Source organism: Suillus plorans (assembly GCF_016647745.1).
Source record: "Suillus plorans strain S12 chromosome Unknown HD556scaffold_2, whole genome shotgun sequence".
Taxonomy (NCBI): Eukaryota; Fungi; Basidiomycota; class Agaricomycetes; order Boletales; family Suillaceae; genus Suillus; species Suillus plorans.
Genome location: NW_024537386.1, coordinates 698,974 through 722,274, shown reverse-complemented (window position 1 = coordinate 722,274; position 23,301 = coordinate 698,974). Strand labels below are relative to the sequence as shown.

Genomic DNA, 23,301 nt, shown 5'->3' with positions numbered 1-23,301 from the left:
TGCCTCCTTGAAACAGACAATTATCATCTGGCTCTTTGTCTACATTTCTCGGTGTTCCCGTACATGCATCCAAATCGGCAACAAGTAGCTAATTTATACTATCATATAACGTATGGTTATCGTCACTATCCGGTTCCTCGGTCCTAAACTTCACCCTCGTCGTACTTGAAAGCATCTGGAACAGTTCCGACTGTTCGCGTGACGTTGATCACAAGAGACTTCACACGACTTCAGCAAACCACATCGCAAGACGACAGTACTTCTACGAACCTGGGTTTCACGGCTACGCCCACCAGCTGAACTACTCGGAGGATTCATGTTCAAGCTTTGGTTCGGTACGCGGAGGATTAATCTGCCGTTTAGTCTACAACCGCGTGAGCGCGTCACCAAAATAGTCAAGAAAGCTCACGATGCAAGTAACGAGTTCGCATTCACTGAGACGTAAAGACTAAATAAGTGTTTCAAATACGTGCATTTCGCGGACACAGACCAGTTGCAAGGTTTGCATATAATCCAACCCATATGTCTGCAAAAGGTTCATTTTGCGACGAGGTAGAGATATCCCGGTTCACTCACAATTCTGCTTCATTGCTAGGAACTACTCTTTCACAATCAGCCCAGTACTTTGTATCCGGAAAAGGATCTCTCACGAAGCTCATGATAAAGACCACGACCAGGCTGAACACAACATTAGCCGCAACATTGCGCCAGGAAGGTCTTGTCACATACCTAGTTATAAGGCCAGTTTCTGCGTGGTGATTGGAAAGGGTGAGTCATATCTACAAGAAAGTGCTTGTGCTCACCGAGAGTCCACAGAACCAAACGGTCAATTATGGTCGTTGTACTGTAAATCATTACGACGGAACGGATTGGAAGTAATTTAACGTACCTCGCAAATGTCGACGACCGTTGCTTCCTCAGGTACCACACCATGGACAGGGTAAGTGTCAACTCACAAACCAAACGAGAGGTGAGTGAAAGCGTAATCAGTCTGTTTTCATCAGTCTCGAATGTCAGAAGGTCCGTCATGGCGAAAGCTTTCACTGTCATCGTGAGCGCGATAGATTGAGCCAATAAACACAGTGCCAGCGAGATAAGGGGCGGAGCAAGTGATTTCGAAAGCTTCCACAGCCGAAACGCAAAGGATGACTGGATGCATGCTATTCAGAATACCCATCGATTCGATGAAAGATCTTACTTCTACTAGTGCCCCTGTAATCGCAGTGAAGAGGATAGCCGCGTCTGCTCCAAGCGGGAAGATCAACAGCGTGAGAGGGTTGCCGTAGCCACTGACAGCAACTTTCCACAGCGTCGCTGATACACAGATCACATGTGCAATCTGTGATGCGCTGTACAATTTGATTGGCTTGGGTAAAGCAGGGAGAAAAGCGACATAAGGCACTTACAGGATGGCTGCTACCTGGAATCATGACGTCCAGTTAGCGACTGCCATTCTGAGCTCATACATTGGGTTCACCTACCGTGAGCTTCACCACTCGATAATCGTTGGGGAAATTTGTGTAATAGACATAAGTCTGAATGACGAGACCGCCGAAGAGGCAGGCATTGACGAGCGCACCCAGCACCACTGGCCCAATCATGGTGTATGCATTAAATGGAGGGAGTACGTTTTGTACTAGGGAAGTTGGAGTGCTGGGATTGGTGATATTCATGATGTGTGTTAACTTGGTCCACTTGCGCAAGCCATATTAAATGACCTATTCACGTCTGCTTTTCATCGCCACAGTCGATGAGGCTGTCCAGTTTAAACCTATGCCTTCCATCGTCCCGATGTGATTCGATGATAATGATGTCTGGTCTCATGGGTCATCACTTCAGGTACAATCTATATTCTGACACCCACTTGAACTGTCGTACATCGGCCGACAGACACATCCCGCCTGCGCGTTCATCCAGTGTATTCGTAGACTGGCATTGAGACTTTGGACTCGTCTGATCACTTGAACGATAACGAATGAACTATAGGTCGTGGTTTGATTTTGGTATATGAATCGTCGTACTGGTAGTGCCCCGCAGTTCTCCGCGCTAGTGGGAATATCACAACCGCCTTCAAGGCATATATATAGAGTTCATTACACACCTCATTATATTACAGCAGATGACGAGACATCCGCCAGTAGGGCCCCCGACCCGAAAGAATTACTAGCAAAAAAGGTCGAGAATCCTCGTCAAAATAATTTTCACAATGAGTCGAAGAACTCGAGTTACCAGGATTTATGTTCACGCTCAACACGCTAAAGGTCATGCCGTATTCTGCGAAGGTCACCGGTGAGATGATGGACCTCCCAAACATCAATCATCATGATCCCACAGGACAGCCAATCTGAGACTGGTTGCTCGTTGCAGCGTAGACACCTAAGTGTTCTCGTGGCTATCGCGAGTCGTGACAGTGTTCTCGCCACCTAGAATGACAGCCAGCGGAATAATTACCTGTGACTACAAAATTACCCGAAAACAACAAAAAGCCGCGAACCTCAGCGTAGATTATATATCACTGGAAGTTTTTGGATGTTTACTGTCAGCGAATATTGCAAACAACACATTAATATTATAACACCTAGCATGCATGAACAAGGCTGAAAGTTGGATAGAAAAAGTGTACACGTGTTACATTCCTTACGAAGTCCGATGTTGTTGGTACACAGTATAATGCTGGGCGGAGAAAATTATTTCAAGCAACATATCCAGGTGGGGTATCCGCATATGAATTTGAAGCTCCCGGTGCGGAACCAGATGTCGTATACGCAGCTATCAGCACAAGCACATTAGAGATATCGATACTGTCTGAAATGAGTACTCACGTAAGTTCTCATCGTCCTCCATGGCCGCCTGCCTCTTCATATAGACGACTCTTTCGCGTGTCTTCTCCAAGACGCTCACGAACTCAAATAACCCCCTGTCATATAACCGGATCTCGACGCTCGTACCGTCTGTAAGCCCACCACCCACTGAGGGCTTGACATCAAGCACCACAAAGTTAGCGCCGAAGTAAGGCTGTTCGAATTTGCTAGATAAGATCGCGTCTAGTGGTATCGACAGCGATTCGAATGACGGCTTGGGCTTTCCCCCTTTGGGTGTTGTGAAGATCAGCTAGTGCCATCGAAATCAGATTGATTGATGTTTGAAGGGAAAGATGAACATACTCGTTTGTTTGTCAGCCAGAGTTTCCCTCTCTCCTTCATCTTCTTCACCCCACCGTTGCCCCCGGTGGCAGCAGTGCCCGAAGGTGGCGCGTCAGGTATGGTTATGGAGAACTCCACTTGCGAATCACGATCTATGGACATGATGGTGGACTCATCATGTAAGGGTATAGGCTGGTGTCTCGCATCCAGCATCGTCCAATTGAGCGCCATGACAGAGATGTTGTCGGCGCAAGCCTAACTCCAACAGTAGTTAATTTGGTAAGTAAGTCCTTCTACATGAAAATGAGACAGGATAGAGATACGTCATGGCTACCTGGCGCAATGGTAGCGCGTTTGGCTTCGATTGCCAGCGGCACCAAAAGGTTGCAGGTTCGAGTCCTGCGGTGGTCATTTTTTTATTGTTTATCTTGTGCTTATCTAGCTCACGTGACCCTAGCGCGTTTGTCGCGACGAGGCTAGCGTTTTAAAGATGCTTTCTACTTACCACGACACCTGAAACAAGCTGGCCATTACTCACATCGGCTAGACGCGCCATGGCTACCATACTACTCTCTCAGCATTCATCTAATCCTCTTGAAGTCGGTTCTTCTGATATTCGTAACAAAGCTTACCACGAGGAATATGTCTCAGCACGGAATACAAACGGTGCTTTCAGCCCCACCTCCGAGGACGGTCACAATGGCCTCGAAAGCCCAGATATGGTCGAGTATCACAATCATCTTGCACACCTTTATTCAAAACAAGGCGGTGTGCCCTCCACTATCAAGCGAAGGCGGCCAAGTCACCCAGACGAGCTGCCGGTCGTAGATCTCGACGAGAGCATGGAAAGCGCTGACGATATGAACTTTGAAGCACCGCATGATATGGGCAATCTCGACGACGACGAAGAAGACCCTGATGAAGACGCCGACGCGGATGGTGAAACGGACGAAGAGAAGACGTTGTACCTCAAACCACCAGAAGAACAACAAGAAATCCAACTAGAAATTGCCAATCTCAACAATGCTGTTCCGTCGTTATCAGAAGATTATACCATCGTCGACCGCCTTGGCACAGGGACATTCTCCTCCGTATACAAGGCCATAGATTTGGCCTACCATTATAAATGGGACAACACTGCGTGGCATGGCTACCATCCTCCCACATCCTCTGCACATTACCAATCAGCCCCTTATTCCCCCGGTACCAAAGTCTTTGTCGCCATAAAACGAATATATGTCACAAGCAATCCAGAGCGAATACGAAACGAGATCTCGATCATGGAAGATTGCAGGGGATGCCGTCATACTTCTCAGCTTATCACCGCGTTCCGACACCAAGATCAGGTGGTCGCTGTCATGCCATATACCCGCAACGATGATTTTCGAGTGGGTGCACCGGTTTACATATGAAAGACGCTTTAACGTTAGGTCAGGAATTCTACAAAGACTTGTCTATGGCTGGTATCAAAGCATACTTTCGATGTATGTTCCGTGCGTTACGTGATATTCATGCCAGAGGTATCATACATCGGGACGTTAAACCAGCCAACTTTCTGTATGATCCTCGAACAGGCATAGGTGCCTTGTGCGACTTTGGCCTCGCAAGTGTGAGCAGTGAGACATGTGCTTCAAGTATCCGTTATGACACTGTTTTCAGAGAATGGATGGATCCACGCCGGTGCACGGAGCATGCTTGCATACCTCTGCCACACGGGAGCATCCTCATGGCAAAATAAGAGGTCGGAATGACTATGATGTCGACCTCCTGAAGAAGATGCAGAGGGAAGCCCGACAGAAAAGTTCATGGTCAAGCGATCGTGTTGGCTATCCTGACAAGGATACGAGGTGAACCTTCGTCTCCAAGTAATTCGCTTACTGACCCTGTGAACTAGAGCTCCCTCAAAAGCAAACAGAGCAGGCACGAGAGGCTTCCGGGCCCCCGAAGTCCTTCTAAAGTGCAGCCAGCAAACCGGTGGTATGGCATGTCATTTTTAATCCGACGCGCTGGCTGAACGCGCTGTGCCTAGCCATTGATGTTTGGTCTGCTGGCATGATCCTTCTCTTCTTCCTGGCGGGAAAATTCCCTCTTCTACAGTCCAGTGATGATATAGAAGCCCTCATGGAAATAGCTACCATTATCGGACGACAGAAGATGGAGAAAACTGCGATCCTGCATAGTAACTATCGTATTTAATTTAAACTTTTCAGCTCATGAGTACTATACAGGTCGGACATTTGCGACAAATGTGCCTTCAATATCGCAAGAGGGCATAAGTTGGCGCGAGTTCGTTGAAAAACAAAATCCTAACATATTCAAACCTCGTACGCCAGACCCTCGATATTATCCATACAATGACCACGAGACGCATTCCCCTGGAGGACTCGACTATCCGCCGTCATCTTCTTCATCATATAGCTTTTCTCGGTCACGCTCCACTACCCCCACGCGTGCCAATATACCAGCACCCCCAACAACTGAATCGCACCGAATTGAGGTCGAAGCTGCACTTTCTCTTCTAGCGGAGGTAATGCATCCCGAGTCAACGCGACGCATTACTCCGCGGGGAGCACTATACCACCCATTCCTGGCGGATTCATCGGAGCCCGAGGATGATGATCTGTTCCCACACCCGTTTGGCGATGGCGTATGTGGGAAGTGGCATTACGTGGATGAAAGAACAGATGAGCAGTATGTAGTTATTTTAGATGACGAGGAGCAAAAGGGGAGGCGAGTGATATCTGGAGAGGGTATAGCGATAGGGAAGTGGCCTTGTGAGTTTCATAGGCATGAGTGTTACGAGGAGTAAAAAGAAGAAGATGTAAAATAATTTGTGATTTTATTAACAGCAAAAAAAGATGACCACCGCAGGACTCGAACCTGCAACCTTTTGGTGCCGCTGGCAATCGAAGCCAAACGCGCTACCATTGCGCCAGGTAGCCATGTGTTTCATTGAATTGCGTGGCCATATTATATACGAATGAACGAGCATGTCAACAACATAAAGGTTCGTGTTCCCCGAGCTGCTGCGTCGCTATTGCTGCTCATGTCTTGGAGAGCAGCGTAAAGTTGAACCCCCCATGAACTTTCAAGACGAATTTCGTTCTTGGTCTCTCGCCTTACTCAAAGACCCTTTATTTCTTCAAATAACCCCCCTTGCCATTTTCGTTTTATTCCCGCTTATTGTCCTGCTCTTCGTCCAGACGGTATTCAGCCTTGGATCATCTTCACCAGTCACCTGGCGGTTAGCTATGGTGTTTGAGAGCTTTTCATTCAGCTTGCCATGGAACTGGTCATCATCCTCCGGTACCCAACAAGAAACTAAAAAACTCAAGAAGAAAGTGTTACGCACTCGTAGTGAACAGATCGAGCTTAATGGACATGCAAGACCACGTATGTACTTGTTCTCATGTGATAATCTAATTGTTGCAACACATCAGTTTCAGAGCACAAAAACGATGTTCATGATGGCTATTACCCCGGTCTTGTCAATATATCCGGAACGTACTGCTTCATGAACTCAACTATGCAAGTAAGGTGCTCAATCCGAATCGTAATTCTCCAATTTACACTACCGCAATCAGGCTATGGCATCCTTGTCCTATTTACATCCTTATCTCTCGTACACGCAAGCCAAGGCCATTCAACTTGATGTGCCATCACCTGTCGTGGACGCCCTCTTGGCTTTGCTCCAAGGTGCGTGCCATCATACAGCACCACAGCTACGCATTTGACAGACACATCTACAGACCTTAATACACCTCGCTCTGCTTATCATTCAATTCGTCCACTCGACATGATCACCACCCTTGTCAATCACTCCAGAAGCAAACACAACTCCCTCTTTTCCTCTCGGGAACATCAAGACGCACAGGAATTATTCCAACTCGTTTCCGAATGCATCAAGAAGGAAGTGGCTGCAGTTGATAATGAAGGCCAACGGGACCGTGGTCTAGGTGGACTCTCTCAAGTCCGTAATGACATCAACAAGGAGATTGGGAAGAGCGTGTTCGACGGGCTCACAGCGAACAGACGCAGCTGCGTTGAGTGCGGCTACACAGAAGCAGTCATGCATTTTGCTTTCGATAGCTGGCAACTTGCCTTGCCTCGATATGCCGTATGTGTTGATTGATTTGGTCATCGATATACTTTAACTCGCACACAGGCCAGCTGTCATTTGGAAGACTGCCTTGCGGAATACACTAAGCTTGAGATGTTGAACGACTGCATATGTCGCAAATGTTCGATGAAGGCCACGCACCAGAGGCTTAGGCAAGAGGCAGACCGGTTGGCAGCAGCAGTGATTGCAGACCCTACTGCTTCTGTATCAAAGAGGAAACGAATGAAGGATGCTAGAAAACTAGAACTCAAAGTGCAGTCTGCCTTAGATCATGGTCGACTAGAAGAGGAAGTCAAGGGCGTCAAGCTGGAGAAAGTGTTTAGCAGAGCATCGACAAAGCAAGCTATGATTGCAAGAGTAAGTCTGAGTTTCGTTTGTGCCCCCTGAGTATCTAAGACGTTTTACAGCCACCTCAAGTTCTCGCACTGCATCTCAATCGATCCCTCAGCTACGGCCACTATGCTGCTAAGAACACAGTTCGCATTCTGTTTCCCGAGTTTCTAGATCTCACACCATTCACAACGTCTGGCAACCTCTCCACCAAACCTTCTGTTCCCATCTCGTCACAACCACCCCTACTCCCTCGTTCCACAACTCCTACACCGGCAACATATGCCGTGCAAAGAATCATATACCGTCTTTCTGCTGTTGTGTGTCACTATGGTCAGCATTCGTTCGGTCACTACGTTTGCTATCGGCGCAAACCCCGGCCTGTATCCTACGGCTCACGGCGCTTCGCACCACCAAGACTCGCCGATCCACTTGGCTGCGACTGCGAAAGGTGCCAGCGCTATGGGCCCGTGCGCGACGACGACGAAGCTGTGGACTCCATGTATCGCCCTGGGCGGGGATGGCTACGGATCAGCGACGATTCAGTGAAGGAATGCGGAATAGAGACAGTCGTGCAAGAGGGTTCTGGGGCGTTTATGCTCTACTACGAGCGCGTGGTACAGTCGCGCCCTGGCATTTACCCACATCACAACTCACCACGAAGCTCAGAGGAGACACTCAAGCCGCGCGTGAACGGGTCAACGACATCAGTTGCAAGCTCGCTGGTAGATGTGGAGAATAGAGGGAGGGGTGTGATGGGACCGAGAGTTGTGAGGAGCGTAGTAGCTGGGAGAAGAAGTATTTCAGCTGCGCGACGGGACCGAGAGTCTCTATCTGCATCGACTCCGTCTCTAATGAACGGAAGCGCTGTTCCTTTGAAAGCAAATTTGTCGCAGGGTTCTATGTCAAGCACATCTACCAATTCGTCTTCTCTCTGGGCATCAGCACCAGATATTATGCATATACATCAACGTGCATCGTCTTCGTCTTCATCCCTTACCGCTCGTCCACCAGGATCTCGCCATCCCAAATCCCCTCAGCCTACACACCCCTCACCTGTTGTCGACCAGAAAGCATGACTGCCTTTCTGTAGCGCTCATATTATCATATAACTTTATTATGCTCTTGTATCTTTAGCATAGCCTACCTAGCCTGCCACATGTTGAGGTCTCTACCATGCATGTTGGTACTCATTGAATACCGATTGAACTGAAGTCATCTACGGCGTTTATGTAACGGCGCTTATCTGTCCCTGCACGATACACAACAAGTATTGTAACCGGAACCCGCCACGTCAAGCAATGTTTAGTAAATCTCACGCAAGATGTGACAGCGTACATGTCAAGGTCATGTCATTTTGTCACGATCATCAAAGTACGTGTGTCCCGTCAAAAGACCTCTAGTAATCATCGTAGATTCATCAGTTGAATGAAACAAGCAACCTCCGCCATGCCCGGCATCGCGTCCACCAGTAGCCACCGCGAGCTATGTACCGTATTGAACATCGCCCCCATGACCGAAAGCAAGAAGCAAGAGCACCATGACCACGTCGACTTGGCCGCAGAGTATATACTTATACTTAGATAATACAAAATTCGACAGCCCAAACCAAGGAGAGAAATAAGGCCGGGTGAAATACGATCACCAATAGATTCGGCGCTCAACGGTGCGCTGTTTTGCGACGACAGGTCGGGTGTAGGAGACTGTTCGCCTGACGCGGGTGACAGTGGGGTACCTGTGGTTTTGGGTTGCGTTAGATATTGGATTCGGGGTGAGAAATGTGCCAGCTGTACCATGCTTGGTAGATTTCGTTCGAGGCTTCGAGTTGGACTTCGAGGATTTGTCGGCCCTGTGAGGTGGGATGAGTCTTTATGCTTTTTTATTGTGGAAGTCGGGGCTTACAGCGAAGTCGACACGAGAGCCAACAACGAGGCCCTCTTGACGACCGTACCGGTCGTGGTTAACAGCGACGATATCACCAGGCTACAAAAAAGTATCATTTTAGAGCTTATTCGGCACTGGGAAAAAGCGAAAAATTCACAGTAATATCGCTGGCAACAGGGAGCGATGCGTATTCCTCGTAGATGGCCATGATGGGCGTCGGCGACGGTGGGCGGGATAGGTAGGAGAAAAGGTGGGGTTGTAAGAATACAAGGCTTGAGGATGGGAGAATTAAATAAACAAAAGGGTGGGTTTTTATAGATTAGATGTCCGGTCAATGACCTCCGGAAAAGGCGAGGCAGACACGAGGCAGCGCCTGGCAGGCCAGGGAATTTGCAAAAGTGGGTAAACGCCTCGTTTCTTCTTGTCCCTTGCGGCCGAGTTATGTCCGGGATGCCGAATTCACGTAAATTGCGTGAATTCGACTTATTCAATCGTGCTCAGAATATTGTCGTCGTTTTTGTATGTATTAATCGTCGTAACGACTGCAGTACTTTGTGGACGCCGAGCGCTGAGGAACAACACTGATGCTGACTAGGACATGAATGCCTCCGCGGTATCAGATCCAACACAATGGACAAAAATCGGCTATGGAAGGCAGCCGGCGCACTCCTGGATTCCTGGATCTCCGGTAACAACACAAAGACAATGATACAAATGCATGTATAGATTGTTAGCTACAATTGAGGCGTCTAGAATAGATATGGGGCGTGCCTTCAGCCCTTCAGCTTCATCCGGGCACAATGTATGTATGTATGATCAGCCGTGCGAGTGTGTCGTTCAGGATACATTGAAGAATCTCTCTCGCAGCTTCATAAACCACCGACGGATGATATCTCCAAACCTCAAAGGATTGGTCGTGGAACTCGAAGCATCGACGTCCACAGAAGACTCGACTTCAAATGGTGGTGAGGCACCAGACCTGCCATGTATCTCTCTTCTCTCTGATATCTCACGCAGAATGCCATCCCCGCAGTCCTGATACGCCTTGGCTAATTCGGCCTCTCGAGAATAATACGGGCGGCGCACAGAATATGGCGCAAGGGCATTGTATTTACGCACCAAAGAATTCAATTCGGCGATGGCTGTATCGTGGTAAGAGCACTCTCGTTCTTCCCACTCGCGGTCGCGCAATGATGTTACACTGCCCAGCGATAATGAAGGCAACATAGTCGCTGGTTGTAACATTGTTAAAGTCCGAATTGCACGTCTTGTCCACGACTGCCGCAGGACATCGCGAAACGAGTTCACTGCAGTCTCGAGCTCTGTAATTTTATAATATGGTGATTAACTCGAAGATCTCACCGACATGGTATAAGTCACCCACCGATTTGAACTTCAACCCATGGTGGAGCTGCCCCATTCCTTTGGACAATCCGGTTCATGAGGAACTCTTCTCTTGCAATGAAAGGGTTGTGCTCGTCGCTCAATCTAACCATAGGCTGACCTCGCCCTTTGATTTTGTCGAAATGTCCGGCAGCTCGAGCTTTCTATCTTTAAATGTAAGAACAATATAATTCCGAGTGAATGATGAAGCCAACCTGTATCTTGTCTTCTATCAAGGCCTGCCACCCCCTCATACTCACAGGGTTCCGACGAGCAGTGTGTTGCCCCTCGCTGTTCTTCAGGCCCAAGCGATAATCCAATGTTGACTCTCTAGCTCTCGACAGTCGTCCTGCTTGCTCTTTTCGTCTGGCTAGCTCCCTCTCCGTCTTCCTAGTGCGTTCGTCCGTCACAGCATGGACACCAGGCGTCCGTGCGGATGCAGGTGTGAAGTTGCCGAGCTTAATGGATGCAGACGCATGAGAAGGGGCCTCGTAAGTAGTGAGCCAAGGCTTGTGACCTTCTATAGAAGGTAGCAAAGGTTTGTTTGCAAGCTCTTGCCACCCTTGGGCAGGTCGTTCGACGACATATGCATCTGTATGCACCTTCGGTGGCGCCTCCCTCAGCTTCATGTCAGCTGTCCTGATAGGCCCTAAGCGCATAGGCTTGTACTTGTCGACGAGCATGCGCAGCACGGCATCCTGTATGGATTCTTCGCCTGTCCAGTTTTCATCTTGGCTCTGTAGTTGAGGAATGTTGGAAATGCTTGGTTTAGGGCTTTGAGCTTCTTCTGCTTCCTCCCGTTCTGCATCTGCAAACAGCTTTTCGCTTGCGCGTTGGTAATGACATGTGGTAGGAAAGCTATGAAAACATCTTCGTGTTCGGTGTGATACTTGGAAGAGGCTTAAGCGGCTTATCATGAATCAGGAGGATTGTTTGGCTCAGTTTACACATACCAACTGACGCTTTTGACGCGGCACTGACAATTAAGCTTGCCACGGCCACTGCCAACGTGCAAGCTTTCTTACATTCGAAGGTGCACAGGTTCATCACCATTCCTTTGATATTTTATCCATTAACACGCGCACATTCTTTGGCCGGCAAAGGAGCTACAATATCAGATAACTCGTCTGGACTGTGCAGGCTCGACTCCGAAAATTTAGCATGGGTTATCGCTAGATAGAGGGCTACGTTGGGCTACGCTGTTAATCACGCGAGTTAGAGAATTATTGAACAAAGCAGTAATATTTTCCTCACTTTAAGTTTGCTCTCGCTACGATAATTTATCTTCTTCAAGAACCCATTCGTCAGGAATGCCGAGATACACTTTCCATTGCTTGCGATATTGACCAGCATCCAAACACACTGCTGGTTGCCTGCAGGTCCTGCTTCTTCGGAATCGTCGAACGTCCTTGCTTCTAGTGCGGTCAGATACTTGAGGTCGAGGTCAGCCACGAAGCTGTCGGCAGGATAGCTTATCCCAAGCCAACTTCAGCATGCCATTATTCCTGTGTGGAGATCAAATAGCTCCTGCTTGTGAGTCGAGGGAGGCAGCACTTGAGGCGTAGTGCACAGTGACATGTGAAGGCTTAGTGGTCTGCACAGAGGCCGGAAGATAACCTAGTACATTACCAGTTCTACTTGTTCACAAGGACAATGAGTCGAATAGCGGTCATAGCAGGGTCTGAGGTCCCCGTGTATACTCGATGAGGTTTGCTGCTCGAGTGCTCTTCAGGACACTTTAAAATTCGTCCTCCACAAACATTTCTCGTCAAATACAAGTAACAACATCATTCTTTGATCGATACCACGTGGATGACTACCGTTGTTTTCACGATTCTCATAATCTTAAATCAAGTTCGACGGGTATTGGAAGTCCTCCAGGCCCACGAAGTTCTCCTTTATGCTTCTTGCCGAAACAAACCGGTAGAAGATGCTGATGCTCCCAGCTTTGTCGTTGGTCCCACTTGCTCGTCCTCCCCCAAAAGGTTGCTGACCCACGACCGCCCCGGTGCATTTCTCGTTGTAATAGACGTTGCCGGCAGCGTTCCGTAGCTTGTTTGTGGCAGTCAGAAGGGCTTTGCGGTCTGCGGCAAAGCTGGAAAAGAAGTTGTCAGCCGACGCATATCGCAGAGACCTTGCGACTTACATAGAGCCGGTCAGGGCATAAGGCGAGGTGTTGTCGATGAGTTCCAGAGTCTGCTCATAATTCGCGTCGTCGTACACATAAACCTGGAAAGTTGTTAGTACATCTGGCCGCATTTGCGAACGAAAACCATTACAGTGATGACAGGACCAAAGATTTCTTCTTTCATCGTGACTGATTCAGGATCTTTGGTCAGAATGACGGTGGGCTGTATGAAGTAGCCCTTGGAGTCATCGCCTGTAGGATCATGAGAAAAGTCGCAGGTGAGTCGTAGAATCTGCCTTACCAGTGCCTCCGATAAGAACCTCCCCTCCCGCATCCTTGGCTTTCTGGATGAAACCAATTATTTTGTCATAAGCCGGACGACCTCTGCGATATTATTCAGTAATCAATGCGCAGCCCGATGCATAGAAATGGAACGTACATCACGGGTCCCATAAAGTTGCCGAAGTCTGATGGTGACCCGATTTTGATCTTGGCAATCTCAGACAGGAGCAGATCTTTGAATCCAGATGACCAAAGCGAAGAAGAAACATATAGCCGTGACAACGCAGAGCATTTTTGTCCTGCACACACGCCTGTCAGTCTTGCGCGCCACTCATACACGCAATATGCGCACCTTGATACTCGAACCCGCCTCGCATGGTCTGCAAAACTGCATTTCGGATCTCTGCCGACTTATGGATGACATGGAAGTTCTTTCCTCCTGTCTCACCGACGATTCTCGGATACCCTTTGTACTTGTCCAGGTTTGCGGCGATGTCTTTCCATAGCTTCTTGAATATAAAGGTGCTGCCTGTGAAGTGGAGCGCTGCAAAGTTGGGGTGCGATATCGCCTGTGCGACGACTTCTGGAGGAGGCCCAGGAACGAACTGGATAACGCCGGCTGGAACACCAGCCTCCGCGAGGATCTGGTAGATCAAGTAGTTGGAATACGTGGCCGCTGGTGAAGGTTTCCATACGACTGTGTTACCGACGATTGCGGGAACTAAGATGACTAGTTCAGAACGTGATAATCATGATAAAAATAGTCGCTCGTACCACCTGGAAGGTTACCACCAATCGCTGTGAAGTTGAATGGCGAAACTGCGAGAACAAATCCTTCCAGCGCACGATACTCGACGCGGCTATCCAATCATCAGAAGTAGCCTGATAGAAGGGGCACCGCACTTACTTCCATGATCCTGCTGCGTTCTTAGGAGGCTGTTGTGCGTAGAGTTCCTCAACATATTTGACGCCGAACCGGAAGAAATCGGAAAGCTGCGAAAATTCCATCAATCAACTGCCATCGAGATAGTTCCATCTTACACACCTCTGCGGCAGCATCGATCTCGGCCTGCCAAGCGTTCTTGCCTTGACCAAGCATAGTAGCTGCTACCAATTTGTAACGGTACTTGCCGCTAACAAGCTCTGCAGCACGCAGGAAGATGGCGGCACGATCGTTCCAAGGCATGGCCTCCCACTCAGCTTTGGCGGCAAGAGCACCATCAATCGCGCTGGCTACAGTCGCTTCATCTGCCTCGTGGTATACGCAGAGATTACGGGCGTGATCTGAGGGTATGGGCTGCTTGGCAAGTTTACCAGTTTTGATCTAAGATCCGAGGAAATCTAAGTCATCGACGAGTTGGCCAGTGACAAGCTGTACAGACCGGTGAGCCATTGACGATACAGGGAACCTCGAATGGAAGTTCCTGTTGCATCTGAGCAAGTGCAGCTTCGAGACCCTTGCGCTCTACTGTCCCCGCAGCATAGGTTCGCTGCCGACATGATCCAGGATAAGAAGGAGTGACTCATGGAGTTCTATAGACTCACCATAGGTTCATTTTCGATTGCAGGTACCTTGAATGTGGCGAGCTGTGGTGTAGACATTTTGGAGACAAAGTCGTTGAGATAGGCAGATCTGGAAGAGTCGCCCAGGACTTTAATTTTAGTAGGCCAAGATGTCCGAATCTGAGTCACGCTACCTGTCAGCGGACCCTAGTTACTTACCCCCTCGGGTATCTCAAATAATGTTTCACTCATATTTCTACTTGATCCCTGAGATCCGTACGTTCCTTCGAGGACTCCTCCTACGGTCCTCCCCCTAGTCGACCCCAGTAGCCGCGAACAAAGTGATTACGGCAATTTCCCCAGGTGCCGCGCTACCAGTGCGCTCTTGGCCAAGCCTCCTTACATACTCGCTTAAGCAGTGCTTGAACTTGACATGTCGACACGTCAGCCAGGCACTCGATTCATATCACCAGTTGAAATCATATCCGTAATGACCGTAATTTTGGTCACTACGTGAGTAGCCTATATAACTATGCATACAATCATGGTTAGATCTAAGAGTATCTCGTTTCATAATACAATGACAATAGGTGATGCGCAGTAAAGTACTCGGAATATTAACGTAGAATGGCGCATATAAAGAACGTCCCCGAGAAGTCCTAGGTTATATGACAATGATAACGTCGTGATAGTCATGATGGTCGTGAAGAGGAACAATCATATAGTAGCAGGAAGCTCGTCGATCTGTCGCTTGAGATCTGATAAGAATTCATGCGAGTCTAGAATGCTACTCGCACATCGCGCGCATCCAGATGCCTCTGCAGCCCGTGCAAAGAATGGCATGCTGAAGATAACATCTGTGGTTGGCCGTATTTCCAGGTCTACTCTTGCCATTCTTTCAAACTCCTTCCACCACTTTGGCGGTACAAACGCCCCATAATATGGCCCTGAGCACTGCAAGCACTTCACGTCTTCTGGAATCTTCAGGAGCGCTTGGGCATCCTTTGAACGTTTCTTGTGCAAGACGAGGAGGCGATGATAAGAGTGCGCTGTGATGAAGCGGAAATCATCCGACAATGGACAGTCAAGGATGTTGACGGAGAGCGTGTGTCGTGACGCAACCTGAGCTTCATGCTCGAATTCGTAACGGCTCGCAATTGCAAACACTCGCACGGGATCATCTCTCAGATACGCGGGGGTGATAAGTTGCTTGCGAAGAGAGGAGATGACACCGAGGAAGTCGTATTTGACTGCGACTCCGAGAATATTGCTGAGTTCGTCAAGGGATGAAGTGGTAGGATGAGGTACGGGGTAGACGAAACGCAGAAGCGTGTGCACGGTTGAGCTAGGCTCCGACACGGGGATTACAGGACGACGTTCTTCGTTTGTTGGATCGTCAGGAGGCTGTGGCAATGCAAACATGTGTTCAAAGAATGGAGAAGCGGCTGCTAGTATGCAACGGTGGACGCAGAATTTGACATCGTCGCTCGACAGCAGGAGCATATCAGAGCCGGGAGCATAGAAGTCATTGTGTGAGTGTGTCATGAGGGAGAGGCCAAAGGAGAAACAGAGAGTTACAGCTCTCATTGCGCAAATGTCTTATAATCTAGCCCCGTGGCACAGCAATGGTGGAAATTACAGTTCAGACTGGTGGGCTGCCTCATCGGGCCATCATTTTGGTACACAGAGCACAATGAGTAAAAACATACAGGCACGGTGTTCAGTTTCAGATCCGCTACTAGTGGCGTGTCCTGTGATCCCGAGAATATCTATCTCTGCTGCGGCGCCTTTCTCCAGATCTGTTGCGTGGCACAGGAGAGCCGGAGCGTCGGCGTCGATCCCGAGGGTCTTCCCTATCTCGATCATGTCTACTCCTGCGTGATGAAGTTCTTTTGTCATCTGGAACTTCAAACACCATTCCATAACCATTTCTGCCATCGCTTCTTCCAGCTGCCCGGTATCGTCGAGTTTCTTCCAAGTCTTCACGACCGCCAAACCCGCCCCTTTCTTTGCTATGCAGTCCCACTTTGGGGTTATTGGACCAGGTAGTATTGAGCCGTGCCACAGACTGCGAGCTGCGTAGATGAGTCAGACAATTATCAATGAAGTGGTTTCGCACGTACAAATCTACCCAAATACGTCGATCATCTACTAATACATTTTGCATCTTAAAATAGGCCTGACAAGTCCTTGAGTCTTGTCTCACTATGCAAAAGGTGTACACCACGAACCTGTTCTGCGTCGTCTCGCTTATCAAATTCTATGAAAGCGTACTGCAATGAGTCGCCCGTTTTCTTGTCCCTAATGACTTGGCAACTCATAATGGTGCCGAATCTGGAGAAGATGAGTTCCAAGTCTTCGTCTCGTGTGACAGGGTTGAGTTTGCACACGAAAAGGACGTTTTCTGGAGGCCGGACGTTGGCAAAAGGCAGATCGCCAACCATTTCAAGCGTTAGGGCAGAGGCTGCTGCGGCCTTCTCGCGGCGTATACGCTCCTCTTCCTCATCCGGAAGAGTGGCAAGGGGGTCTTCATCTTCTGCAATCCTAGTAGAATTATCTGGGGGTCGAGTAGGAGATGACGGAGGTTGGACTAGGCTGGGCGGGTCAGGGAACGGGTCATCTACGGATGTCCATCAGCACATGAAAACATCAGGGTCCAACTAGGTACTAACGCACCAAGAATAACGACGTGTCTGATCCGCACATCCTTGAATGGTCTCCCATCTTGATCCGTGAAGACGTCATTCAGCTTGTCCAGCGTTTCCAACCCTTCTACGACGTGACCAAAAACTGCATGCTTCCCGTCGAGATAGTCTATGTTGTCTGCAAGTGTGATGAAGAATTGGCTGCCGCAACCACCTTTCTCGTCGTTCACAGAGGGTGCTACGGCCATGGACACTGTGCCTTTATGGGTGTGCTTCAACTTTGGGACGAATTCTGGGGCAAAATACCGGGCGGCTGTGGCATCCTTCTCCCCTTGCGAGGCAACATATGACCATATTGATTCTCCACCTGTTCCCGTGGCAGTGGGATCACCAGCCTGAGCTAGGAAATCTTTGGATACTGGATACTGTTGTTTAAGGCAAAGGTACCAATGAAGGGAGAATTACGCACCATTGAAGAATGCATTCAAATTATAGTAGTAAACCTTACAAAGTTTCAAGAAGTTCTCGCATGTTTTTGGGCACTGCTCCACCTCAAGGTCGATGACGAGGTCGCCTAGAGAAGTTTCGAACAAGACGGACATAGAGAAGGTCCGGTAGTTGAATTGTTGTACTGACGATTATGGGCAATCTTATCCCGTCTTCAGCGTATAGTGCATGTACATTCACGTTGTTCCAACGGCCGCCTGGCGAAATGGCATCGCGTCTGACTACGATTACGTGATCAGGAGATTGCAGGTTCGACCCCTGCGGTGGTCATGTGTTTTGAGGATCGGTTTTTTTCCATTCCATATCCCGTGTTGGCATCTGGATCTGAATTCTGATCGGTGTCTCTTGTCATTCAGTTTCGACAGTTAGTATGCATCATTTTTGTACTAAGTCTTCATTTCATCTCCTTTCTTGAGATAGACTAATATTGCCGCGTCATCTGCAGATGGCCAGGTGTGTTTTTAGTTTTGTTGAATGTCACTGTGGCGTGCACGCTAACTTAGGTTTCTATAATCTCCAACTGTAGGTACTGGTTTAACCACCATGAAGTCAATCGGTTTGCCAGGTGGCAAGTGCCTCGTGTATTGGAAGCACTGCACACGCTTGACCGTCGCAGATCATGATGCATCAGCTAGGAACCAGTCAACTGCAATTTGATTTTCCTTCGCCAATTCACGTTGAAATACGACCGACTCCATTGAACGTCGACAATCCCCAGCCTACTACTAGGTAGTTTATATCGGGCTTCCTCATCTGTCCATGTCAAGCTCCAAGTGGCTATATGTAACATTATCATGGCTGCCGCTGTGGTCAGTCCTTGCATTATGTCTCGTGCTGAACTTCACCATGAGCATGGCCAGGACCTCGATGGGACACTTTTGTCGCCCTCGTCATTGTGATCTTCGAATGTTGCATCGATCATTGGACCGCCCCTTCTCATTGACATGTTCTCGTACGAGCATAGAGACTGAGTGCAAAGACCAACAATATTTGGGTCATTAGAGTGGCTATGGAAGATACGGTGTTAGTTGAAGTGGGTATTGAAGCAGAGGTATCAGGCTGCTAGATGTAGGAGCCTCCAATCAGACAACGCTGAATGCCCCGAACACATGAATCGTGATGGTACAAAAAACAAACGATGACATGCGATGAGATAAGCAATACTTGTGTGTACGCCTATAAAGTACCGGGAAGACGCAATACAGAAAAAGGTATGTGCTGTACAAGGTCACGTATGCAGGAGTGTAGATAAAAACATGGGTATGCATCATTGCTGTTGGTTTTGGCCTCCCGGTTGACCCCCGAAAGCGAACGTGCTGTTTCCAGTTCCAGTTCCAGCCCCACTGCTGAAACCAAACGCACTGGGCGTAGGTGCTGACGGTTTCCCAAAGACCGATTGCTGTTGCGTTGGCCCATTTGAAATACTCGTCGAAGGTTGACCGAACACAGAAGATCCGAATGCAAACGTGGGCGTCGATGATGCAGGCGCAGTAGAAGTATTGATACTGGACGAAGAAGGCGCTGCGGTGTCTTCCTTCTTCCCAAATGAAAAGACAGCAGACGTGGGATTGCTTGATGGAGCAAATGGTGACGGCTTCACGCTATCTGTATGCTTATCTGACCCATTGCCAAACGTGAAAGTGCCTGGCTGGGCACTGCCAGATACAGCAGGAGATCCAGCAGGAGTTGTAGAGAATGCATTGCTCGACGTGGCATTGCCAAATACACTCTTGGGAGCAAAAGTAGACGTGCTTACGTCACCGCTGGGCTGTGGAACACTGGACTTCTCGAAGATATTGCTCGAGATGCCATTTGCATTTGTACCAAAGCTAGAACCACCAAAGACTGCAGGTGTAGAAGCGCCAGCCTTGCTTCCATCTTCCTTGGCAGCATTTGCGGCGCCAAAGATTGATAATGACGCGTCCGTCTTCTTCGCATCACCACCCGAAGACGGAGTTATGGCAAAGGCTGATGCCCCTGACGGTGCTCCAAAGCTCGGCGTTGACTTGGGTGCCAATGAAGCACCTGTAAAGCTAAACGCTGAACCACCGGAGAGCGGACTAAACGAAAATTTGGGCGTCTCAGTCTCTGCTCCTTTGGGCTTGGGCGCTTCCGAGGTCTCAGCAGGTTTTGATGTAGCAGTGGCATTGCTACCAGAACCAAATACTGATGCTGACGAGGGCTGACCGAACGAGAACTTTTGCTGTGGACTTGCCCCCAAGGGACTGGATTGGGGAGCGGCCGCCGAGAATGCGAATAAAGGGCTAGTCTGTTTTGCAGCATCGGTAGCAGTTACGGTAGGGGGAGATGCAGCAGCAGGCTTGGGGATCGTGCTCGCAGGCTTTTTGCCAAAGTCAAACTTCAGTGGAGCAGAAGCTGGGGCAGCGTTGCTTGAAGGGGCCCCAAATATCGATGTGGGGTTAGCTTGTGCTGATGTAGATGCTGGCACCGAGGGAGGTAGTACACTGGGTTTTGCGAAAGGAAATGGTGCCGGTTTGCCGGTTTCTGTGCCTGATGCTGCTGGTGCAAAAAAGGTATTGGTGGATACGGAAGCAGGTGCAACGAACAGTGGCTGTGCAGGCGTGGGACCAAAAGAAAATGTAGGAACTGGGGTTGCTGCAGGCGCAGGAGTCGATGGTGCAGCTGGCTTAGCGAAAAAGTCGGGTATAGAGGGTGTGGATGATGTGATAGGTACGGTGGTGGTAGTGCTAGTAGGTTGTGTCGTGGGCGGGCCAAATGAAGACGGCGGCACTGCAGGGGTTATCTGTGGAGTAGACGAGGTAGGGAATTGGCTAGGTTTATTGGCAACTGGAACCGAGGCCGCAGGTGTAACGCTTGCTGGTGTGGAAGACGTAGTAGGAGCAGTGGGCTTTGAGGCGTCCGTACTCGTTGAGGTATTACCAAATGAAAATAATGACGGTGTCGACTTTGTCTCAGTGCTGCCAGACGTGGATGCAGTAGGGGGTGGCGGGGTGAATGTGATGATGGGCACAGCCGGAGCTTTAGGGCCTAGCTCAGGTGCCGTGGCACTGGTCGGAAGCTCAAAGGCCTTTGATTGAGGGATCTCTCCTTTCTTCTGCTCCAGCATCCGTGCACGCATCCTCGCCATCGCCTCAGCCTCAAGATCCTGCTTCTCCCATTTTGAGAATGCACGAAACCCCGGACGAGATGGACCCTCGGCCACACCAGGAATTAATGGTGGAGTATGAACATTTGAAGAGGCAACACGTCGACCAGTTGTAGCCTGAGGTAAAGGCTGCTTAAATGGATTTACCCGGATTGGGCCATTGGTCAACGACTGGCGGGAGGCACGACTAGAAACAGGGCTGTTCTTCATCGAATCCCAGAGCAGGTCCTTACCCGTCTTCGTTGGTGATAGAGGAGCTTCACCGGGGGTGCTAGGCTCAATCGAGGCTCTAGGCGTCTCTTGCCACACAAGTTCCTGCCGCTCCTCAGAGTCTTTGTATTGTTCATCTGTCAGCCAGGTTTCCACATAGATCTCCATATTAGCCTGCCGATCTGGGTGCTGAGAATCCCTGGGCTGTGTTTCGGTTAGCTCCACAAGCACATTAACAAAGGGGCCGTAACCTACCATTGAATACTTGCTCCGAGCCTTTTTCACCAATGTGAGACGAAGCCGTTCGCCTTCATTCCCGACCTTGTATTGAACACCACTTGATTCCCACACCTCGCCAATTTTTCTACCTTTGCAGAGGGGATCCTGCGAGCCGTCTAGAGCATCGCTGGCTGTCACCGAAGAAGTTTTCTTGGCCCCTTTCTTCTTCTTGGAGGTGCGTTCGCTGTGCCTATGAGAACCTCCAGTACTGCCCTCGCTTGCTGGGGATTCAGAATCACGATCTCGCTTCCTGCCGCGAGAAGAACCATCTGGTTTTCTTGGACGAACCGTGCGACGCTTGCGATGACGGTGAGACCTGTCATCTTGATCATCCAGTACCCCCTCTTCATCATCACCGCCGAAAGTCGAGCCAGCCTCAGCACGATCACGCTTCTTCCCACGAGGAATTGGGTGCAATTCAGCGACATCGTCCTCAACAGCTTCCATTTCCTGGTCTTCAGGTGTCTGAGCTCGCGACATGTTCCGAGGGCGCTTGTCACGACCATCGGTGCGCATATAATCAACTTCTTCATCCGAGTCAAAAGTCCGTTTTGATCCCCGTTGAGCGGGCTCTAGCTCGTCCTCTTCCTCGAGGAGTTCAAGTTCCTCATCATCGTCAATGAGGTCATCACTATCAACACGAGACTTCTTTGATATTGCAAGTTCATGATTGCCCTCATGATCATAAGCTCGTTTCTTGCCTTCCACCGCCACGTTCGGGTCGAAAACAAGATCCTTTCTGCTAGCGCGACGATAAGAACGTTTCAAAGGCGTTAGGGACTCGCGCGCGAGAGGAAGGAGGCCATCCCGAAGGCGGGGATTATATCGGTGCGCAAAGTCAAATCCGTTGGGCTTGTGATCAAAGCCAGAAATGGTACGCCTTGTGGCAGGGAGTTGATTAACATGTGGTTTCGTAACTGTATAACGATCAGATCGAGACAACAAAACACGAAAAAGTTGCACACACCAGAATCGGCCGCCCTTCGCCTCAATCCATGCGCGTCTACCAACGGAACTTGATTATTTATCGCCGGAGGCTCTTCCGTGACGTTATTGGCCTGTATTCTGTCCTGAGCCTCGCGTTCAGCGCGCGCCCGGGTGGCCGCAGCATATGCTACAGCAAAGGGACGACAGTCCGAGTCTGGGATTCCATGTTTGCGACGCATCGCTCTGATTGTCATAGGTGTCATAAGCAAAGGCTAAAGAAATCTAAAAAGAATGACGCACTTTCTGTAGCCCAATTCCTGATTTTTTTTCCATATGTCCCAGGCGCGTACTGAGATGAGCGATACCAATAGGCCAAGTGCTAGGATGAGACTAGCCCTGAATAGAATCGAGTACTGGGACCATTGACCCAGGATACCAGTATCTGGTATCTGCAAAATGGGGCCGCCAAGAATGTCAGCATGCTCATCGTCGTAAGCCATGGTACGACGCCTTGCGGGAGAGTTGAAGGAGTGGTCAAGAAAGGTGTCCCACACCCCTCGGCACGGCCCGAGTGCGGAGTGAATCGGAGATCAAAAATTTGATTTTCTGTTAAAATTTTCTGGTAGTGATAAGTGACAGCGAAAGCAAGTTTCATCTCCTCGTCTTAGGTGCCGCCACACTGCAGTTTTCATCGACACGTACTTCCGCTGCCAACGCCAGAACTTCTCGTCCTCATTTGTATTTTTTTCGCAGACGATTTCGACCAGGGTTTACGCCAAATCATACCGGCATCACTGAAGTGACTTGGTGTAGACTTAGATCGACTATTCTTT

The 23,301-nt window shown here is 49.3% G+C and overlaps 10 protein-coding genes and 3 non-coding genes across 13 annotated transcripts; 4 read left to right on the top strand and 9 right to left on the bottom strand.

The window, feature by feature from the left end:
• Positions 1–143: 143 nt before the first annotated feature.
• HD556DRAFT_1436479 (uncharacterized protein) lies at positions 144–1,673 on the bottom strand (the record flags this gene model as incomplete). Its single annotated transcript, XM_041305578.1, has 12 exons — positions 144–218; positions 271–364; positions 410–434; positions 491–526; positions 577–598; positions 651–678; positions 730–748; positions 804–844; positions 890–1,149; positions 1,199–1,349; positions 1,407–1,420; positions 1,482–1,673. 12 exons carry the CDS (start codon positions 1,671–1,673, stop codon positions 144–146), a joined length of 957 nt encoding a protein of 318 aa, XP_041167000.1.
• A 1,019-nt stretch (positions 1,674–2,692) lies between these two features.
• HD556DRAFT_1224651 (uncharacterized protein) lies at positions 2,693–3,374 on the bottom strand (the record flags this gene model as incomplete). The annotated part of the gene is made up of 3 exons (XM_041296965.1): positions 2,693–2,769; positions 2,823–3,111; positions 3,165–3,374. The coding sequence occupies 3 exons, from the start codon at positions 3,372–3,374 to the stop codon at positions 2,693–2,695; spliced, it is 576 nt and encodes a 191-aa protein (XP_041166999.1).
• Positions 3,375–3,471: 97 nt separating this feature from the next.
• HD556DRAFT_t12 lies at positions 3,472–3,554 on the top strand. Its single transcript has one exon. It is a non-coding gene; the product is annotated as a tRNA-Arg (tRNA).
• A 35-nt stretch (positions 3,555–3,589) lies between these two features.
• On the top strand, positions 3,590–6,088 carry HD556DRAFT_1322442 (kinase-like protein). Its single transcript, XM_041301383.1, has 6 exons — positions 3,590–4,531; positions 4,579–4,752; positions 4,803–4,990; positions 5,038–5,120; positions 5,173–5,322; positions 5,372–6,088. Exons 1-6 carry the CDS (start codon positions 3,698–3,700, stop codon positions 5,950–5,952), a joined length of 2,010 nt encoding a protein of 669 aa, XP_041166998.1. The 5' UTR covers positions 3,590–3,697; the 3' UTR covers positions 5,953–6,088.
• HD556DRAFT_t7 lies at positions 6,003–6,085 on the bottom strand. Its single transcript has one exon. It is a non-coding gene; the product is annotated as a tRNA-Arg (tRNA).
• Positions 6,089–6,394: 306 nt separating the features above from the next.
• HD556DRAFT_1225258 (uncharacterized protein) lies at positions 6,395–8,672 on the top strand (the record flags this gene model as incomplete). The annotated part of the gene is made up of 6 exons (XM_041296999.1): positions 6,395–6,536; positions 6,584–6,675; positions 6,728–6,839; positions 6,893–7,260; positions 7,309–7,620; positions 7,671–8,672. The coding sequence occupies 6 exons, from the start codon at positions 6,395–6,397 to the stop codon at positions 8,670–8,672; spliced, it is 2,028 nt and encodes a 675-aa protein (XP_041166997.1).
• A 281-nt stretch (positions 8,673–8,953) lies between these two features.
• On the bottom strand, positions 8,954–9,999 carry HD556DRAFT_318979 (uncharacterized protein). Its single transcript, XM_041310262.1, has 4 exons — positions 9,635–9,999; positions 9,496–9,576; positions 9,387–9,442; positions 8,954–9,328 (listed from the first exon to the last, which is right to left on the bottom strand). Exons 1-4 carry the CDS (start codon positions 9,683–9,685, stop codon positions 9,235–9,237), a joined length of 282 nt encoding a protein of 93 aa, XP_041166996.1. The 5' UTR covers positions 9,686–9,999; the 3' UTR covers positions 8,954–9,234.
• A 315-nt stretch (positions 10,000–10,314) lies between these two features.
• Positions 10,315–11,777, bottom strand: HD556DRAFT_1224609 (uncharacterized protein; the record flags this gene model as incomplete). Its single annotated transcript, XM_041296963.1, has 3 exons — positions 10,315–10,799; positions 10,862–11,024; positions 11,076–11,777. The coding sequence occupies 3 exons, from the start codon at positions 11,775–11,777 to the stop codon at positions 10,315–10,317; spliced, it is 1,350 nt and encodes a 449-aa protein (XP_041166995.1).
• A 928-nt stretch (positions 11,778–12,705) lies between these two features.
• HD556DRAFT_1428607 (Aldehyde/histidinol dehydrogenase) lies at positions 12,706–14,872 on the bottom strand (the record flags this gene model as incomplete). Its single annotated transcript, XM_041304731.1, has 11 exons — positions 12,706–12,955; positions 13,007–13,089; positions 13,140–13,240; positions 13,290–13,372; positions 13,428–13,569; positions 13,623–13,991; positions 14,045–14,130; positions 14,178–14,263; positions 14,316–14,594; positions 14,653–14,760; positions 14,816–14,872. 11 exons carry the CDS (start codon positions 14,870–14,872, stop codon positions 12,706–12,708), a joined length of 1,644 nt encoding a protein of 547 aa, XP_041166994.1.
• Positions 14,873–15,490: 618 nt separating this feature from the next.
• Positions 15,491–16,318, bottom strand: HD556DRAFT_1225266 (uncharacterized protein; the record flags this gene model as incomplete). Its single annotated transcript, XM_041297000.1, has 1 exon — positions 15,491–16,318. The coding sequence occupies one exon, from the start codon at positions 16,316–16,318 to the stop codon at positions 15,491–15,493; it is 828 nt and encodes a 275-aa protein (XP_041166993.1).
• A 193-nt stretch (positions 16,319–16,511) lies between these two features.
• On the bottom strand, positions 16,512–18,489 carry HD556DRAFT_1468959 (cyclophilin-like domain-containing protein; the record flags this gene model as incomplete). Its single annotated transcript, XM_041308418.1, has 5 exons — positions 17,888–18,489; positions 17,450–17,836; positions 17,005–17,393; positions 16,897–16,952; positions 16,512–16,848 (listed from the first exon to the last, which is right to left on the bottom strand). Exons 1-5 carry the CDS (start codon positions 18,018–18,020, stop codon positions 16,512–16,514), a joined length of 1,302 nt encoding a protein of 433 aa, XP_041166992.1. The 5' UTR covers positions 18,021–18,489.
• On the top strand, positions 18,117–18,195 carry HD556DRAFT_t13. The gene has a single exon. It is a non-coding gene; the product is annotated as a tRNA-Arg (tRNA).
• Positions 18,490–19,059: 570 nt separating the features above from the next.
• Positions 19,060–23,052, bottom strand: HD556DRAFT_318472 (uncharacterized protein). The gene is made up of 4 exons (XM_041310261.1): positions 22,769–23,052; positions 22,509–22,711; positions 21,518–22,458; positions 19,060–21,466 (listed from the first exon to the last, which is right to left on the bottom strand). Exons 1-4 carry the CDS (start codon positions 22,966–22,968, stop codon positions 19,193–19,195), a joined length of 3,618 nt encoding a protein of 1,205 aa, XP_041166991.1. The 5' UTR covers positions 22,969–23,052; the 3' UTR covers positions 19,060–19,192.
• Positions 23,053–23,301: the final 249 nt, after the last annotated feature.